Source organism: Meleagris gallopavo, chromosome 2, assembly GCF_905368555.1.
Source record: "Meleagris gallopavo chromosome 2, MGAL_WU_HG_1.1, whole genome shotgun sequence".
NCBI classification, from domain to species: Eukaryota; Metazoa; Chordata; class Aves; order Galliformes; family Phasianidae; genus Meleagris; species Meleagris gallopavo.
This window is the reverse complement of record NC_139405.1, coordinates 34,566,488-34,587,371: the sequence shown is the minus strand read 5'-3', so window position 1 is coordinate 34,587,371 and position 20,884 is coordinate 34,566,488. Positions and strand designations below refer to the sequence as shown.

Here is a 20,884-nt window from a genome sequence, read left to right as displayed (position 1 = left end):
GCTACATCTACATGGTTTGGTCTACTTTACATACAAAACAATTTTCATTTTTTCCCTATGATGTCTCATAATAATCCTGCAAATTAAGACTACAACACAAAGCAACTCCTCCTCCAGAACATAAAGAAGGCTTATTTATTCAGCAAACAAGAAGTGACCACTTTTGTAATTTCAAGCTAATTCAAAGCAAGTTTTTATATGTCATTGCCACAAGAGTTCTTAAACTTGTCCTATGATTGCAGAAGTCCTCTCAAATCAATCCCTGCAGCGTGTAAAGTATGACATGTGGAAAGCACAATTATGGCCATAAGATTAATCACGTATTCTACTACTGTTTACAAAAACAAAACAAAACAACAACAAAAAGAACATCAACCAAAAACTCTCCAAAACTACAACAACAGAAATAGAAACAAATCAGTACTTTTAATTATCTTGAAAACTCACTAGGCTTAAAGGAGCAGAAAGGCATGAAAAAGAAGATAATAAGGTTTAATTTACAGATTAACTCATAGAAGCATGGTCTAAGGTAAAGTTTGTCAAATTCTTCCATATAACACAACCACTCTGGTATGATTATATTTCCCTTGAAGCAGTAACCTTAGAAAAAACTACTCAAAGAAACTAATCTAGACAGAGTTACATATTCAGCGTCTCAGGATTGTGCAGTACCTCAAAGACAAGTACACTTTTTCTATGGAAAGCACAAGTCAAGATACCAAAACAAATGTATTTACATGGCAGGCAGATACTCATACTTAAAGCTCTCGATATATTCCAGAAAGTTTCCTCACTTCTAAAGTTTTCTTATTTACAGTTTGATACAGCTAGTGAAATAAATGTGACGTGTTTCACTATCAGATGAATTCTGTTCCAGTTTGAGCCTGTTCAAACGCATTTCAGGTTACAGTTTATCGTTCACCAATACATCAGAACGTGTCCCAGGATTTCATACAATATGATTAACATGTAGCTCATGTGCATATTCTGTGTCATATAACTATCTTTTACCTTATCTTTCATCAACTGATTAAATTATACTGCCTCTGAGGCAAATAACGTACTCGACTTCTCATGAGTAGCATCTCAATTGAGAACTGAAACCTTGAATGCAAAAACCTCCAGCTTTATAACCAAAAAAAATTGAAACATTTTTCTATTCATCCATCATTTTTTTCCTAGTTGGCTTTCTCTCCCTCACTGAATGCATATAACATATTTTTGAATTTTAATACCTTCCCAATTTAACTTGGGAAATTGGGACATAGAAATTTCAGTAAGACAATAAAGAACAAAGAAAAATAAACTTACAGATCTGAGCCAATATTTTCTAGGAAAAGCTTTGTTTGCTGTTTAATACTTATTGGTCAACTATTAGTGCTCTGTCTTATTGGAAGAAAAAGGAAGACCATCAAAAATTAAATTCTACCTCTGTGTCAAGAAATCCAGTTGTACTCAGTGGTCTTTTTTCTTCCAGCACTACTGTAGTAGAATTTATAGCCCAATCTTTTACTAAATCTTTCTGGTTCTCGTTGATAACAGGCCTATTATAATCCTGGCTGTCATCCACTCCAAATACCTGAAAATGAAACAAACCATTACACACATTAACTCAATACCATCCTGATATTATGTTCGATGTTAATGGATGGATGGTGGCATGCTGGATAGTGACTTCATGTATTTTTGTTGTATTATGCTTATCTGACATCCTGGTGAAATCTGCAGATTGAACAGAAGAAATGTTTACTGCATTGTTAAAAAAGAAAGAGCAGAAGTGTATGACAACACTGAAAATTTAGGGAACTGCTAGCTGGAATGGTCACAAATGAAAAATGACACTGATGAAAGAAACAAATGGTGAAGTCAAAATTATTGCAGAATCCATTTTCCACTCAATGAAAAAATCAATACCCAAAACCTACCACATTTTCAGAATTTTGTCATGAGCTGGACAAAACAAATCTAAACGGTTACATTTGCCACTAACACTCTCATTGCATTACTGAATATAAACAAAAATCTCAGTTTTTCATTTCTGGGAAATTTAGTAGACATCAGAGTTAACCAGATCTCACAAACCATGCAGAATAATCTCGTTCAATATGTGCCTTGCCATGGTTCTGCTATACTGTTTCCTACTGATGCTTACAGCAATTCTACCATTAGAGAGAAATAATTTCCCCACAACATTTAAAACCATTGCTCATAGAGAAAAATACTAGAAAAAGTTAGGTATGTTTTAACTTTCACCAAGGCAATTTCATGAAATGGAGTTAAGCAGGACAGGCAGTGTACCGTCTGTCAAATTTCATGTGAGTCAAAGATATTAAGGAATATTCACTGCTTTCAGAATTTACATATACTTCAAAGACACTTAACAGAATATTTTGCATCTTGAAAATCTACCGTTTAAAAAATTTACATTAAAGCTAGCTGCCAGAAAGGATCTGGAACATCAAAAATTGTTTCATCTTAAAGACGAAAGAAAAGGAAGAAAATGGAAATTATCCTGTTGTAAAAAATGGCTTGTTCAAAACACAAAGAGCTAGAGGGAATTAGGTTGTTTTTTTTTTTTTTATAATTCAGTTTTGGACAGTAAAGCTAGAGGCTCAGTTAAACAAAATTCTGCATGGTGTCAGTCTACCTAAAAAAGATTCACCACTAGATGGCCACAAACCATAATGTTTGTTAATGTTTGAAAAGCATCTTCTGCTAATGCTCCCTGGATTTGCAATACGTATAATCATGTCCAGATACTCTTTTATATGACTTGCTTAGGAGAATTTTCTAATAATTTATTTCCTTAGAAAAAGTGTAACAGAACTGCTTAATGATCTGCTTTTGTCTCATAAAGAAGCAATTTTTAAAGGTAGAAACAATCCAGCTATTATTCGGTGCCTCCTTTCTTTGAACATATCATTATTCTGCAGCCACATTCTCTGTGTTTACTATACTTCTATTGCCCAGAGTTTCACACTTTCTTTTAAATAAAAGCAAATTTTTTCAGATACCTGAAGGAAAATATGAACTTGCACTTCCACAGCTAGAGGAATGAGGACTACACAATTAAATTGCAGTCTGTACATTTCTTAATACTAGCTGGTGGCACACTTACTATGTCAAGTTTCTTTATTTCTACCACACTTCTTTACTTGCTCTCACTTAAGCCTTCTTTCTTTCAGCATTATCTCTTCTAGTTTTGGTGCTTTATTTAAGTAAATTTTGTTATTCTCCTTCCATTACTGAAATTGCCTCAAAAGCAAATTTGATTTTTTCTTTCTGTGTAAGGCAATATTTGCTACAATAAGATCCAAGAAAGAGATTTACTTCTTAATACTACTTTTAATGTTCCTCTGCAAATATAGCAGGGATATCAAAGGCCCAAAGAGCAAATATTTAGCAACGTTGCTATTATTTATTTATTTCTTATTTATTACTATTATGTAGAAAGCAATGGAAAGCATCTTCTTCAATAAATTAATAATTTTCACATACATTTAACTTCTAATAACACCTGCATGCACAAGCAGCTGCACCAAAGTTGCACTGCTGTGCCATCTCAAAGCTCTTCTTGGGAAGAGTGATCCAGCCCAAAGACTAAATTTCAGAACTGCGATATAAAGTATCCCTTTAAATCTAGAAATACATTTGACAGCTGTGCAGAAAGTAAGATAATTCTTGCTTAATGTTTGACATAATTTAGAACACCTCAGACACATCAGAAAATGAGTACTTCAGGATTAACCAATCCACTTCTACTGTCTACCAAATAATGAGAATATAGCCTCAAGAGAAACAGCCATGGGATAACCTGAATGCTTGTTCAAGAAACTGTTTTGCTGTCATTGTCAGGAGGACAAGGGATAGCTTGCATAATTTGAAAGAAGAGAGATTCAGATGGCATATAAAGGAAAAGCTTTTTCAGCCCAAGAACACCAAGCAAGGTAGCCCAGTCTTGCTGGAGCACAAACTCAGTGTAATAAGTACAGAGGTGACGTGCAAATTAACTGATGGCAAAGTAATTGGACCTTGTTATAGATGTTAATAAATGCTACAAATTTATCTCAACAACAGTTTTCCAATATCATCACTTAAGATTAACTTTAGCTACATAAACTAATCATTAAAAAAAAAAAAAATCCAATTTAAAAAAAAAAACTAACAAAACCTGTGTATCACCAAATAACAAGACATGGTTCTTCTGGGAAGAACTGGTGCATTTCTGGGGACAGTCTGTGTTACAGGACCAACTCTGAAAATGTGCTTTGCCCTGTTCTACAAGGGCTAATATTAGATAAAAGAAGAGCAATCTCCTCAGGCAGATTGTGTGCATTTTACTGTGAAAGCAGTTCATGACTCAGAGCACACCTGCTTGTCACAATAGCTGGAGCAGAGCTTTAACACAAGTTAGCTTTATTGGTCAGTTGTTGGTCATCTTCATTCTACGTCCCTCAGTAGATGAATTCATGCTGTACACAATAGGTAACTACATTATAGGTGAGAATAATCAGCTTAGGCTTAATGAACAAAAGTGACTTTCTTTAAAACTTCTTTACTGCTAAATGAGCATCTAGAAATTAAAATAAACAGGAAAGTTGGAGGAAACACTCTTCTGTATCAAAAGGCAGAAAATGCGGTTGCTAAATAAAAAAAAAGAACTTAACATTTTCCTAATGTGCTTTATCTACACTTCTAAGTACTTGAGGAAGAATCTTCTTTTTCCCATTTTTATACGATACCTTTCCAGTTGTGTCCCACTAAGTACATTTCACAATTTCTAGTGTTAGAACGTTATACTTGCTTTTTAATTTCAAGATACTAATTTTCAGAGAAGTCAAACAGAAGCAAATCTCAAAAACTGAGTTGTGAACTGATGCAGTCAAGGAAAAAAAGAGACAGAGAGGGAAGAGACATTAATTGAAAAATGCAAGCTGGATTAAGCCACTGTTTGGTTAGGCTATGAAAGAACAAAAAAGTCTAAATAAGCCAACACTCTTGAGTATGCTTGACTGATAAGAAGATTTCAAAGAGAAGGAAAAGAGGCACTGGATCCACACGGCAGATAAACTTGGCAACACTGAGCTTTGAGTGTTCAAACTGAGCTCCTCATAATTCTTCCAAAGAGGTTAGTCTGGACATTCATACTGTGCATTAAGTTGGTTGTTAGAAATCAAAATTTCTGGTAATTGGAAAAAAGGACAAATGAGAAAACATTTTCCTTCTCCCTTGAAATTTGATGAGCCAGAGTAAAATGCTTATTTTCACCCTGCATTTAGCCATTGTGTGAACGGCGTTTAACCAAGTTGCTTCTGAGATGCCTGATTAATAGTTTATGTTTGCTCCTGGCAGTTAGCTGAGCTATTGCAGCCAAACAGACTGTGTCCTGTGCAGGGAATTCCTCATGAATTCCTGGTGATTTTCACAGAAACTGTTTAAGGCATTTTAACTATATATTGAAGACTTAGAACACAAAACACACTGGTACTGAAAAAAAGCTACATATGCAAATAAAGAAGAGCAGTGTGCTAAGCTTAATAAGTTCCTCTTACCAATAGCCAGTTACCTATTTACATATTTTATACTTGTTTTAATGAAAAATTCATTTTCTTCAGAATTTCAAATTCAAAAGGAAATGATAAGTTTAGGGACTGTAAGACTCCTCATCCTCCCCCACTGTAGAAAGAAAGGAAGTTCCAAACATTCTGCATTCCTGCTAAACCTTACTCAGATGATTTGATAGGCTTCAACTGTTCTGGTTTTTTTTGGTTTTTTTTTTTGAAGTTATATTCACGAAATAAAGTCACTCCACAACCAAGACACTAAAGTAGGGCTAAAAAGCATTCTTTCTGGGGGGAAAAAAAAAATAAATAAATAAAAATCACTGAAGCTGAGATAAAAGCAATTAAATTCACAAATGTGAAAAGGCAGATGATCAGAAAGCCATTTTCTGAAAATAGATACATCTGTCTTGATTCCTTAGCAGTCTTTAAAGCATTCAGATTTAAATTTTTTCTCCTGAATTACTTCCCGTTCTTTGATTCTTTTCACATAGGTTGTCATAAATGCTATTGCAAAAAAATACATATCACCATGTGGATATTACATATTGCAATGCAAAATATTTCCCCCTTCCCTGCTCTGCTTGCACCGTAAATGCAGGTTTTGGAAGTGCATAGTTTTAATACAGATCAGAAGATATATTTTTTAATGTATCTTTAGGGTCCTACAAATATATATGCTCAGCTATATACAGATCCATGTTTTGAACCAATCCCCAGTGTGCACTGCATACTACTTAAAAATGATGGAAAACATCCAAATTAGTCTGTAATTCTCTCAGAGGTGGATTGATATATATCGGAAATGTAGCCATGTAATGAAACACCTACTTATGATTTGGTCAATTGGCATTACTCTGAAACTTGCACTCCACAATTTATCATTTAGCAGTTTCTTCATGCCTAACACAATGGAGGTATTGCAAGTACTTTCACAGCATATTCAAGATTATCTGTGTTGCTTTAAAGTCTACAACAGACAAAACAAGATCCAGCAATCAAGCTTTCTGCACACTTAAAGGACACAACAAGAAAAAACACCTATGAAAAATTATGCAGTCAAAAATTAAGCTGTTTAAAATATATTTTTTGAGAAGTTATTATAGATGATGATACCTCAGGCTATTTGTCTATGACTGACCTTCAAATCACTTAGCATGTTAAATGATACTAAGCAGTTTCACTACTGCTTGCAACACAAAAGCAATAAAGACTCTCTCATTAAGAAGTCCTAGCTCAGCAAGGAGAAATACAGAGCAGTCCTTGAAGAATGCAACTTTAACCAGTAACTTAACAGAGTATGAGCAGACAAACCCCAAGAGCAAAATAAATAAGGAAATTCTATTTATTGTAATGCCCACTTTCATGTACAGTGGGGGGAAAAAAAAAGAAACAACCGAAACATAAGTTTTATCATAAACAGAAAGATGAAAGATGTAGAAAATGAAAATGGAAAACCTGGTGCCACTATCAACACCAGCTCTGCGTCATCTCCCAAACTGTTAAAGCTATTCCAGATTGATAAAGAGGAAAAAGAGTCTCATGACTGAGTCAGCAGAACAATATTCTATGTATATTCTACTTGTGGTATATAATTGAGTACATAAAATAACCGAAGTAATCAATGAGGACAAAAGAAAATTTTATCCAAGGCCAATGTCTCCATAAGCACGATTTGCTAAAGAATTCCAGATTCCCTGTTTAGCAAAGCTGATGAGATTCAAAACAGACGTATAACCTTTATTCTGTTCATTCTCTTAGTCAATTCTTAGAAAACCCAAACCTACACAAATAAAAAATACTCTTCCTACACTCTAAAAACCCCCTAAGAGCCTGCACACAACTCATTGAGCCGCTTCTCATTTATCGCAATACTGCATGAAAATCCTTAATATTCCAAATACATCCATTCTCACTTATTAAAATTTAATACTGATATTTTGATTTATTAAGAACATGAAACTCACTGCCCTGATAATTTGTAGTCTTTCTATTAACAAATAGGAAGGTGAACTGCAGAAACTTCATTCTTAATTCCTTCATCCATTGAGAGCCTTACCTTTTGCATGGTTCAGAAACATTTCTTATCTGATACATTTGATTTTTTTTAATTGTAAAACATACATAGTTTACAATTCAGAGCAAAATAGAGTTGCTACGAAAGTAGTGCCACCTGTTCTGTTATGTTGGCCCACAACATTAGAGGCAGATGTTGGTCACATAGCAGTAGAAGTTGAACCTTCCCACCAATATTCCATTACATGCTGTTGCTGTGTGACAGATGGCAACATAGGGGCAGTCTGACAAAATGACATCTGACATGGAAGTACGTATGAAACAAAGGTGTGGGATGAAATTCCTCCATGCTGAAAATAGTGCACCCACTGACATTCATTGACAATGGATGTAAGCACAGCTAGGCAGTGGTGGTACATTTCAGCAGTGGTGATAACAGATCATCTGCACTGGTGCCAATTTTTACAAGCAAAGCATGCAGACTCTTGTCCACCACTGGTGAAAACCCACAGCTAATGGAGGTGGTTATGCTGAAAACTAGTGTTTTGTAGCAGAGAGTTTGTTCTATCAAACAGTGTTGTTGTGCTGTTTGTATCAGTTATAGTTTCCAAGGAAATAAGTAAAAGGCTTTACTTTGCGAGTGACCCATTATATTCTAAAATAGAAAAAACTGAAATCTTATGACTGTTTCTCTGCTTCCTCTTAATAACATAGCTTAATCCATATAAAATTCAAGACTGCTTTGTTTTATTTTTTTAAACTTACTCTCCAAGGTTTTTGTTTTGAGAGAACTGACACACTATTTCTAATCATTCAAAGCTGGCCACACATCAGTGGTGCTTATTCACACTGAGGAAGCTCAAATGACAGCACAGAAGAAATAATTATAGCACTCCTGGAATATGAGCTAATTGCATCAGTTCCTATAATGGCTGATATAAAAATGGAAATTAATATATATGAGTTAAATAGGCATATACAGGTTATACAGAGATATTCATATTTACATATAAATGTTTAAATCTGAAATCTAGTTGCTCATCATCTTAAGTTCTGCTTTTTTTGTGTCCTAAAATCAAATCTCTTTTAAAAAAAGAAGCTGTTAATATGCAACAACTTTAACAAATTTCTCTTTTCCCACACACATTTCAGGCCTTGAACACATTTATACAGGTTGCTTTCATTGCAGTGACCTTGCCTGGCAGATCTTAAAGTCTTGCCTAATCTTAATCTTCACAAATTTCTATGGTGTTGCAAGTTGTAAAAGGTCCATGCCTCAATATATATATATATATATATATATATTTTTTGAGCCATTTATTCTAGACAAGCTACAGTCTATTTACTCCAAGACAGTCATCACTGCAGATAAATGATTCTGCCCATCTCTTTGGGAAAAGTATTTCAGTGAAAAGTTTTTCTTTGTTAGGTAGAAAGCTTTAGAAAGCTTATTTATGTTATTATTAATGTTATTACTCTTATGTTAGGTAGAAAGATTACTTCTGTATCTTCCTCACATTCTCTTTTCATATGCCAGCTTTTAAAGTGTTCAAGAAAAAAGAAAAACAGATCGTCATTTGTTAAATTAAAATCTTTTTTGCTTTAGTCTCTTTTTAGATACTGAAAGAATAGCAGAGGGAGAAACGGATCCTTAAATTAAAGAAATATGTCGAATAAAACAGGACAGCATCCTCTACTGATCATTAGATTATTGTTCACATAATTACCTGTTATGCCTGAATACTTTCTAGATTCACTAGGAAAAGACTATATTAGGCAAAAATTGTACTTTTGAAGGCAACAATATGGCACAAGATTAAAGTCTTATCCAATTTTTTTTGTTTGTTTTAAAACTACATACAGACATCTCATTTTTCTGAGAATTTGAACTTTGATTTCCCAAATATTTCTCTTAGATCCTAAACTCAGAAAAAAGCATTATTAGTCATTACTTGATTAATAAATTGTTGATTGATTTTTGATAGTTTAATACCACAGTAGCACTTGTGATTATGTTCTTATATACTTTCCTGGAAGACAATAGAGTCTTTGCCTAAAAGATTAAAGCTATGGTTAAGGCTTTGCAAATGAACAAGTAATGCAAATTAGTCTGAAGATTCTCATCCTTTCTTCCAGTAGAAAGAAGACAAACAAAACAAAACAAACTACCTGAACCAACAAGCAATTCCTTCCATAGGAAATTCTTCAGGTAGATTGAACACAAATTGTAGCACCATTCTAGTACAAATTGTTACAGGTGAACCACTTGCAGTTTTGTGTAAATGTTTTAGAGAGTTATCCTTGCTATTCTGTAGTTTTCACCCAAATCCTAGCAAATTCAACTCATGAATTTCAATCTTTTGACCCAATGGATACTTGTGAATAAAATTCAATCTAGCAGGCTGCTCAGAAGAAAAGACTCAGAAAGAGAGGTTCAGCTGGAACCATTGATTAAACGCATACCAACTATTCACTTAAATAGTCAAGAGAGCAGCACAATAGTAAACAAACTAGCACAAGTCCTTGTTTTATTCCACACTTATCCACCTTTTATTAGGAAAGTATAAGAAATCCTCAGCATCTGCAATTTAAAAACGGAAGGGAAGCAAAGCTGAGCGAAACTGCAGATAAATTTTGATCTCCCTTTGATTTTGATTTTCTGCACTGGCTGTTTTTCTGCACTGCATAAAAATAGCATCATACTACTTTTATACTACCTAGCACAGAACTGTTCAGGAAGGCTTACATGCCAAAATCCAGTATCTGTGAACAGAGCCTTAAATAAAAGTGAAAAGATATAGGACATCTCAAGGAATAAATGTCTCCACTTTACTTCATTCTAAATCTTTAATGTCTAATGATGTAGCTTTCTAGGTTAGCAGTAAGAAGTATTTATGATATCCAAAAGCTTTTTATGCAACACTACAAATATAAACTAATGGTTCATTATTATCCTTAACGTTTATCTTCACCTCCTGTACCTGAATCTGACCTGTAACTGCAGATATTTCAAAAAAAAAGAAACCTGACAACATATATCGCAAAGGGATACAAAAGACCAAAAATAATTTGAAATCTTATTAAACATCAGATAGTATTTACATTCTTGTCTTGTACTTAAATTATCCATTTCAAAGTGGTTCTTTTTTTTTCTTTTTCCTGTACTTTTCAAATAAATCCTGTTGTATAACTTCACTGACTAGAAGCTGGAATTACAAATTTTTGTGTTGCAATAGCAATTGAAGATTTGTAACAGAAAGTAAGTGAATGTGTCTCTATTCAGTGAACCAATCTAATCTTTTTAAAATTTAGCCAAAACTAAAAGCATTAGCGCATTTTTTCAGCTCTGAAAAAAAAAATATATATATAGAAACATAGAAACAATTCTTTATAACTCTATAACAAGTAATGAATTTTCTGTTAAACAAGCCAAAACTGGATGTCAGCATCCCATTACATTGGACTATTTAGGAAGACATGACAGTAAAAGGAAAAAAAAAATATATATCTGCTCATGAGTCAGTTAAGACTAATGATTAAATGTGGATTCTCCTATTCACATCTTCCGTTTGAATTCAAATAAAGTTACTTTTATTTTTATGTTTATTTTTCCCTATAAGCGAAAGTTATTTTGTCACCACAAGGCTCCTAAGCCTATCTGCCAAAAACTGCAGAGATAACAGATTTTAAGAACAATTGAGTTTTTCCACAAAGGACGTAATAAATTGTAATCAAACACTTCTTAAAAATACCAGCTCATTAAATGTTGTTCCTTAGTATTTTGGCAATATTTAACATTTTGAAAACATACTGAAACTAGCAAACTAAAAGAACAACATTATCACATAGGAATAATGTTTAGTCAAATGTCTGCTTCTGCTTTTAAGATATTCTGTATGTAAACATTATACAATAGCTGGTAAACTTACAATACTGCAGTAGCTTTAAGTAGAATTGAACAGGTAGACTGCTGGCCACACAACATGTACCAGTTTAGCATCTGTACACACTTCAGGTTTCTCACCTTGTCAATCATTTTACGGGCTTCCATTTCTTCAGAATTGGGATTTTCCAACTCAATAGTGTAAGTACCTTTGTCACTCTGGTCATCCTCATTGTCCTTCTCTGTAGCAGCAGAAATATGTTGGCTTTTCAACTTTTTGTCCATCTCCTGGTTCTGACTAGGCCTATGGCCAAGGCTTCCTGAACTCCTTAACAGTGCAGCTTGAAAGACAGGTAAAGCAGCAGAGGGATCTTCCGATTTTTGTTTTAAAAGTTTTGCATGAATACCGTGTGCTGCTCTATGATGTGATGAACTACCTTGCACACATGAAGGAGCAGCTTTCTCTCCTGATGTAGGTTTTGCTCTTTCAGCTCGCAGGTGAGGTGTTGGAGATGGGGATTCTGAGCACAGAGCTCCTACGTTCTGAGAAAAAGAGTAAGAACGTCTCTTTCGAGGATGGTCCTCATCAAAAAACTCAATCATAAAAGCAGTCTGATTCACACCAGCTTGCTCTTGCTGCTTTTCTGTGGAATGGACTTTCTGGTGTGACTTTTTCAACTCTGCATGGTGGTGCCTCAAGTGCTCTTCAAGTGCTGCCCGCTTACTGTAATGCCGGTGGGCACCAGCATTTTCTGAATCACTCTGTGTACCATCATCATGCTTATTCCCTACAACCAAAGCAAAACAAGATATAGCAGTATGAAACTATAAAAAAAAAAAAACAACAACAACAAAACAAAAAAACCCCCCTCAACATATACAAAAGAAACTCTTAAACAAAGAAAGAACTGCAACTTGATTTTCTGTGTAGAATCAAACACTTCTCTGCAGCTGCAAATCTTGTACAGCTGCTGCTTATACATAGGCTGAACAATAACATCGGTACATTCAAATTATCCTTTTCATCAGTATTTTAATCTGCAAATACATATCAATGATTTACAAAAGATAGCATTTTACTAGCTGTAAGGCAGTAAGGAAAGTGTTTGTTTTCCAATCACATTAACTCTATTACATAGCCAATTGGTAGAGTTAAAAGGAAAAAGAAAAAACCTGAGGTAATCACTCTGGTAGGTGAGAACACCTGTCAAATCACAATTTATGTGGTTAGACTGCCTTTTCCTAAGACAATTACAACAATAGTTTATTATGAGAAAATCTACAGAAAATTTGAATTAATTCTTTATTACTCTTTCCAAGAAGTACAATGAATTATTCTATCATTCATTCCTCACACCATCTGATGTATGTATGCAAAATGGCTGTTATTAATTATTCATTCTTCAAACTACTTTGTGATCTGTGAATAAGGACTACACATTTCATAAACCATATCTACACGCATATTTAAATCTATTTAGCAGTAACGCCTGAAAAATATATGGAAGACTGGGTACTCATACACATTACGTCACATTTAACTTTCAGCAACTTCATTTCATGTACAATGAAGTAGTCCACACCTTAAGTTTTACTGCAATTCCTGTAAAGAAACAGTTTTGTTATCTTTAAATTCTTTTGGATCAAGACTTACTCATGTATATATAAGAATGTACAAGTGATTTTTTTTTCCCCTCTTAAGAGGATAGCTTTAGAAGGTTTTCCCACATGCATCATAAGAACACTCAGCTACTATTCTTTTAAATGATAATTGTATGCTGGGAAACCTTACGTAGCAGGTTAATAGTACTGAATACACAATTGAGATATTTACTGCATTTCTTTCGCAGAGACCTCCCTTTATCACTTTATTTGTACAGCGACTAAGAAAATGGACAGATACATCGTATATAACAATACATATTGGCATCACTGTGAAAATCTTCTAGCAATTTTTGCAGTGAAAATGTACAAGGTACTGTAGGAAAATGTTGAGGAGAAAAATGAGAAAGAATTTTCCACTTCTTTCTAAAATCAAAATTTCAAAGCTAGATACATTTTGCAGCCTTTTGAAGAAAGCAGAAGAGTAAGAATACAAACAGATCTCCAAAGATTACAAAATTCAGATATATGTTATGGCCAAATGCAACCTGTAACTTACACCTTCCTAAGCAAAAAATAAAAATAAAAATAAAAATAAAAAAGAATCAAACATCCAGGAGATTCTGCTGCCAGGAAAAGGCTAAGGGCTCGTAAACAAAGTTGTTCCTGTTTATCATGAAGATCAAAGAATGCTCTGTGATACACTCTAGAAGAACTTTTATGCCATTATTTTAATGTTTCTGTACTCATGCAATTCTGTTTTGAAAGTGCTATTTTTTAGTGTATTTTGGAAGAGTTGGCCTTAATATACAGACTTTAGATCAATAAGAGAAAACTGTACAAAATCCCAGCTACGTTAAAAGCTAAAAACGATAGTACTGCAGAATTAATGAAGTTTCAGTAGCAGAATTAACCTTCTGAAAGTAAAAACAGAAAATGACAGAGAATAACTTGAAAAGTTTCTTCAGAACTTTCATTCTAAAAGTTTGAATTTCAGTGGAACCCCTTCGTCTGAAAATGAAAAACTGTTCCTACTCTATTCTGCTAAGTTGGATCCAAAAAGAAAGTACACTTTTCACTCAACATTGAACTTTATTTGAAATGTCACTGTCTGAAGTAAATGAACATGAAACCAACTGGAACTTCATCTAAAAGCAGCATTCCTATAAAAATTCTGAAAGCATAGTAAAAAAAAAAAAAAAAAAAAAAAGGAAATTCTTGGTTAATTTCCGATTCCAGACTCAAGCCTGACATCATATGTGATTAATATCATTAGAATAAGTGTATGATATGTTTTTTGTCACCATGTGATTTTCTCAGAGTACTTTTGAATAATTTATACTTCAGAACTTTGATTCTATCAAGCAATCCAGCTTTTTAATGCAATGCACAGGAAAAAGTGAGATGTACGAACTTTAACTAAAGGCGGGGGTTTTTTCTTGTTCCCTTCAAAATCATGATTTAAATATCTGATGATTGCTTTTGTACCATACTTAGCTGTACGAGAATATCCCCAACCAGTATACTTACTATAAGATGATTTATGATTTGGTTTACTATCATCTTTTTAATACTCAGTGGTGCAGTAAGATTTCCCAAGCACAAATCCTTGTGCTCCTGCAGAGTATCTGTAATTTCCACTGACCTCTGCAAGCGCTCAGGGATCCACTGACTGGGTGTTTGTGAAGAATTGCTATCCTCAGAAATAAGCAAAGCTGGAATTATTCACGTTACCTTTCAGTCTCTTCAAGTAGACTGGAACGTCACTTTTAATACTTTTGGAATCCTCCTCTGTTGGCTCCCAGATCATTCTAGGAGGATTGTTCTGTGCTAGCCAATCTGCTACTTTGCTCTCTGCGGCCATCATCACAGTCTGAAGCCCAGGCAGGTCCTGACCACTGGAGGAAGAAGGCTTCTTTGACTTGTGGCGCTGCTCAGATGTGAATTTTGTCACGTGATCTTTGATTGTTACTTTCCCTGGTGTGTTGTCATCAAACTCAATGGTAAAGGAAGCATGTCCTGCGCTTGCTGCATGGGAACTTTGGGTATCTTTTGTCGGAATTTCATGAATAGCGCTCTCTGCTACCTGTGAAGTTTGCTGGAATTCTTTTGTTGGAATTTCAAAATAACTTGGCTCCCTACAGAAAGGATAAAGTTCTTCACTTGCAGCTGCAGATTGCTCCTCAGCTTGCTTGGCATCTGTGCTGCATCCTATTAAGAAAAATAAAAGATAGATTTCACAATACTTGGGAACTTCAGGTTCTTCAAGAATTTTATGAATATCTGTAAAGGCCACTTGAGTAACCTTTGGACTAAACAGTAAGACTGTGGAGAAGATTGAGCAACACAGCTCTGGAAAAATAATTTCAGAATTACATATGAAAAACATTACTGAAAAGACAGCACAAGCTTTGGCTGTAAGGAGTGTAAAGCAGCAGAAAGCCCATTTCAAATCTGACAAAAGAAGTCTGCATTCCAAAAATGTTTGGACGATGTAAAAGTCACATGAGTTACTACTAACAGGGGAAACAGGCAAAAAACATGATAGAAATTGTTGAGATTATAGTTACTGCGATTTCGATCTATTTAAAGAAACATCAGATCCAGGTCTCCATAAAACAAGTGCTAGTGATCTGGCTTTATCTCATTTCGTGCAGAGCTAGTATAATTTTGGTAAAAGTCTTTGGAAAAACAATTCACACAGTAACACAAGATCAACCTTAAGACTGACTTGAAAATTTTAACCCTAATAAGCATTGGATAACGTTTTGAAATTCAAGCACCTTTTATGTTTCTACAAAAGGTAAAATCCAAGAATCAAGCTAAACTTTATCATCATCTGCTCTTATTTTATTTGTTTCCAGTTTGTAGAACAGGAAAAGCAACAATAGCTGGAAGCATGCAGAATGTTACAAAACCGTGCTCTAACTGGGTAAAGAAAGCAGAATATGGAAAAAGCATGAGGAAGTTCCACTGTATAGCATGAATGAAGGTTAAAGCTTCTTGTGGTTGCTCTAAAATCTACAAATGTGTTTTTAAGAAAACAAATCTTCTGGTTGCAGTTCATTAAGCAGTAAGCCAGCCAAAGTATCAGATGTAAAGATGTGCAACAAGCAACAGAAGCTCGAGATGTTAGCACTAAAGACTAGTTAGATCCCAGCAAGGAGTAATGAATAGCTCCTACATGATTTATCATGAATCAAGATGTTTAAGAAATCACTTTAGGTTGCCAAGAAGATAAATAAGAATGCAACTAATAGATTTCTGAAGGTAAAAACAGTCACAATATATCAGCTGGCATAATAAACATTTATGTATGAAATTATTATGCAATAAGGTAGAATTGGAAACGTGCATACTACAGACAGGAGTTTAAGGAGTCAAATATGCAGGAAAGCTTAATACATCTGTGTTCTTCACTGACATGCTTCTTGTGAAGGTTTAGGAAAATGTTAAAAACTAAGAAATACAGGATAGTAGTTTGACAGAGAGAAATAGAATGAACAAAGGAATAATATAATAGCTGGAAAAAAATAAATAAAAATGGGGGGAACGTTATTAAGGGATAACAAATAGTACATATTCTTTATGCATTGCCATGCTTGGATACCAACAGGAAAAAGTAACTCTGGTGAAGGTACACGATTAATTGATTTTGTCTAAAAGTAGGTCCTGCAAACACAAAAGATGTTTTTTATATCATGCTGTTGCAAGCCAAGAACACCCTTTGCTACCTCATTTTACTGATGCTTGTTCTTTCCAAACAGGTCCCTGCACTGCCAGGGTAATCCAGGGTAATCCATCCTGGGTTACCTCACCTCTGGACGGTAGTTTTTAGGCCCTACAACAGCACCTCACTACTCCACATCCTGGGAAATGGCAGCCCTTCCTCTTCTCTCCCCACATGGAAGCATGAAGCAGATAAAGCAATATAAAGTCTACAAGGAGTGAGACTCCAAAAACTCTCTGGTTAGCCAATACTAGTGCTCAGTCACCTGCACAGCGAAGAAGTGCTCCCCGATGTTTAGAGGAATCTTCTTGTGTTTCAGCTTACGCCCACTCTTTCTTACCCAGAGTACTGAGCAACACTGAAAAGAGCCTAGCTCTGTCTTCACTGCACCTTCACATTAGATATTTCTATGTATTGATAACATCTCCCCCAGTCTTCTCTTCTCTAGGCTGAATAGTCTCAGCTCTCAGCCTCTCCACACAGGAGAGGTGCTCCAATCTCTTGATTATCTTATTTGATTAGCCCTTTGTTGGACCTGTTCCAGGAGCTCTGCATCTCTCTTGTACTGGGAGACCCCAGAAATATACTGTAGGTGTGGGCTCATCTGTGCTGAGAATAGGGGAAAAATCATCTCCCTTTACTTGCTGCTTATACATTTTTTATTGTAGCCAAGAACACCATCGGTCTTCTTACCAGCAAAGGCATGTTCCTAACTCACATTCAACTTACTGTCTACCAGAATCCCCAGGTCCTTTTCTACCAAGCTGCCATGCAGCTGAGTGGTCCCCAGCATGTACCAGTGCTTGGGTTCGTTCTTCCCCAGGTGTGGGATTTTGCACTTCTCTTGCACTGTTTTCTAAAATACTATACTAGACAACATATTTCTCTCTAACCAAAGAATTTAGAAACTGGATTGCAAATGTAAAGCCATTTCCAAACTAGAAAAAAATCTTAGAATTTATCTTATGAAAAATATTCCAAGTACAAGCTAATATTCATCACTTAAAAGCCCTGTTTTCTGACCAAAGTACTTACATTTTATAGAGTTAAATATTGTTTATTCTAATCAATAATCTTGGAAGCAAGGATGAAACAAAAAATAACAGAAATCCTGAGCTAAATCACCCTTCAGAATTTTTCACTGAAAATATGATTGCAAGTACCTACAGCTTTATATTACAAAAGTAAAATTACTTTATAGTGAACTCATAATAAGTCACCAGCCAAACAGAAAGAAATTACATATAAAACCAAATATAGATATGACATAGTCTCAGCTGTATAATTAAGATAGCAAATAATTAAGATAGTGATCTTCACAGCTCTAAAACTGTAATTGACTTCTGTTTCCTAAGACACATTTAAAATTCATGACTTCTATCCTTTCTTATGTTCCTAGTAAAGGCGTTATTGTTGTAAAATTCTACAACTACTACTGAGATCAGTAGAAATGTATTTTTCACTTTTCCAAGTAATAAGAATACAACAAATGGACAGAATAACAATTACCTACCCAGGAACTTGTCACTAGCATGTAACCTTAACAGATGCAGCATAAATAAAATAGTTGTACTGTAGGTAACTTTGCAGCAATTGATTGTAAGTGGGGCTAGCAGGGTCATGGATAATTAAATAAGATTAACAAGCGAGAAAAAAACAAAAAGGCTTTAACTTCTTGAGATTTTCCAGGCTCTCCTGATGTTTGCAAATAACTTCCATTAGTGAGCTTCCGTTGAGGTAGGAAGACAGTAACAGTGACATAAGCCTATTAGCTTGAGACTGTAGAGACTAATTGTCTATAGTTGGCTTGGCAGAAACAAATCTCCCATTTGAATCTCCTCATTAAACCTTGCCCCATCTGTTATAATTCATGCCCTCTTTTCTATTCAAGAAATAATCGTGTGAAAAATCATTAAAGCATGAAGCAGATTATTCATAGGATTAGTTTGTTAAAATGATATCAGGCTTCACAGATTTGAGATACTGAAGAAAGTTCCAAAACTCACATAACTGAATTCATCTTCAGTGAATTCTTGTAGGCAATTTAAAATACAAAGTGTGAACCAAATTTGTGCTTTAAGTCCATAAAGAAAATGAATAAACATATCCATTTTGAAAAGTTTTTATTAAATTAAAATTTGATGTTTAGTTTAAAAATCTAAACATGAAGGTCTTTGAAGTTTCTTACTTTCCTTCATTACAGTATTTCTTTACATCAATTTCTAATGATTATGTTCACCTATGTTGTAAGACTTCCGTGTATGAAGAAAATACAAACTAGCTTGCTGAAAATTAACTTGATGGAAATTGCATGGAATTTATGTGGAATGTAAGTAGGCCAAAGAGGCCTGAAAAGCTTAACTCTATAATTATATCAAAATGTTCAGAGTACTTTTTAATACACTTCTGTAGTGATCCAGCTATTGTCTGGGGACTGAGAAGGTAAATACCAGCAATCCCCTTGCAAAATCTCTTGATAAATATATTAAAAATGTGAAACATTTAATGCTATAATGTCTATGAAAAATAACTTTAAAAAAGGAAAAAACAAAAATAGCTAATAAATAGAATCTGGAGTCTTGTGTCATAGCTTGTTAATGGTATAGCACCAAAATCACAGAATTCAGGATACTATTTTTTAATAAGCCCATATTTAAGAGGGGTAAATAACATGCATGATTTTATATTAAAATGTTGGTAGATAAATGCAAGTACAGGAAGCCTCGTGATTTAATCATAGGTTGTTTTTTTTTTATATTAGTTTGCTAAATACATGGTCAAAGAAACAAAATCATAAATATCATAGACTTTACCACCCCCATTTTGGTATACAGAGACCACAGGTTTCATAGCCAGTGTATCAATGGCATAACTTGAAGGCAAGGACTTGATTCTTATTCTTTGTAACTGATGTCAAACACACTGCCCCTCTTTTTCTTTTTTTTTTTTTTTTTTCTTCATCTAACAGTCTTAATATTTCATTATTATTATTATTATTGCCAGTGGAAAAAGAAAAAATTGTATTCCCTAAGAATGCTTAGAAGTGTTTGAAGAACATCTTCCTACCCAAGATTTCTACTACACGTTACAGAGTCAGAGATTACTAATGTGGGTTATTAAACCTGTACTTAAAAGCCTCTATCACTGGAGTACACAGTAACACCTCATGCCATCCGTGGTAGAGAAAACCTTTTTACAAACATACACACAAACAGAAAGTTTGCAGTACTGCATTATGATCCATTTGTTCCATATGCAATAAAGATGTTTCAAGAAAACTGTCACTACAATAAATGATTTCACCTGGTTTCTTCTCTATTGGTCCAAATCTCAAGCAGCTTACTGTCTGCATCTTGAGAACTTTAGACTAATAAGAAACAGTTTACTAAAAGCTATGGTGAAAAAAACAATAATAAATTGATTTTACTACAGAGTTAGTTTTGTTTGATTTCCTCATGTTTAGAGTTCAATTCCTCTTTATTAGAAAAAGTTATTCTATTTATATGCCTGATGATAGATTTAGGGGTCTAATTATAGACATTGAGATCTGTGTTTTGGCAACACGTGCTGCAAGCAGACAACCAGACTATCAAAAAAAAATAATAATAATAATCTATACTACGGGGAAATAAAACTTTCTCAGCTTAACTTCAGACTATGCAAATGTTTACTGCATGAAAAACAGGATGCAATTCCTGCTAACGTAGATTACTAAATTACAGGACAGAAAGCACAAACCACCCTATGTAGCCAAGACTCAAACACAAAAATAAAATAGCACATTTTCAGAAGCAATTTCCTTAAAACATCCCACTGCAATCTCTAATTTTCAGCATGAGAAATGACAGATTGACTAAACTGATAAATGAAAATATTACCTGAAGTACTGTCTTTTTAAATTTACTGACAAAAATTGTACTGGATACTAGAGAACTGATACACGTCTGAAACGCTTCTCTGGAAATTTCTAGTTTCTTGCAGATTAAGGTAAACTTTATTAAGCTTTCATCTGTGCAAACTATCTGTCAAACTTCCAAAAATAACATTGGAAACTCTACTAAACAGCAAAAGATCCCCAAAGAATTAGAAAAG

General features: G+C 34.4%; 1 protein-coding gene across 8 annotated transcripts in view; it reads right to left on the bottom strand.

The window, feature by feature from the left end:
• Window positions 1-20,884, bottom strand: part of CEP170 (centrosomal protein 170) — an 89,529-nt gene that overhangs the window by 33,574 nt on the left and 35,071 nt on the right. For 7 of the 8 annotated variants that reach the window (XM_085219616.1, XM_085219617.1, XM_085219620.1 and 4 more), the window contains exons 8-10: window positions 14,797-15,273; window positions 11,602-12,248; window positions 1,430-1,579 (exon numbers count right to left, since the gene is read on the bottom strand). In XM_085219616.1, coding sequence (XP_085075742.1) covers window positions 1,430-1,579; window positions 11,602-12,248; window positions 14,797-15,273 — 1,274 coding nt within the window. The remainder of the gene's footprint in view (window positions 1-1,429; window positions 1,580-11,601; window positions 12,249-14,796; window positions 15,274-20,884) is intronic. The other variant, XM_085219622.1, reaches the window with a different exon arrangement.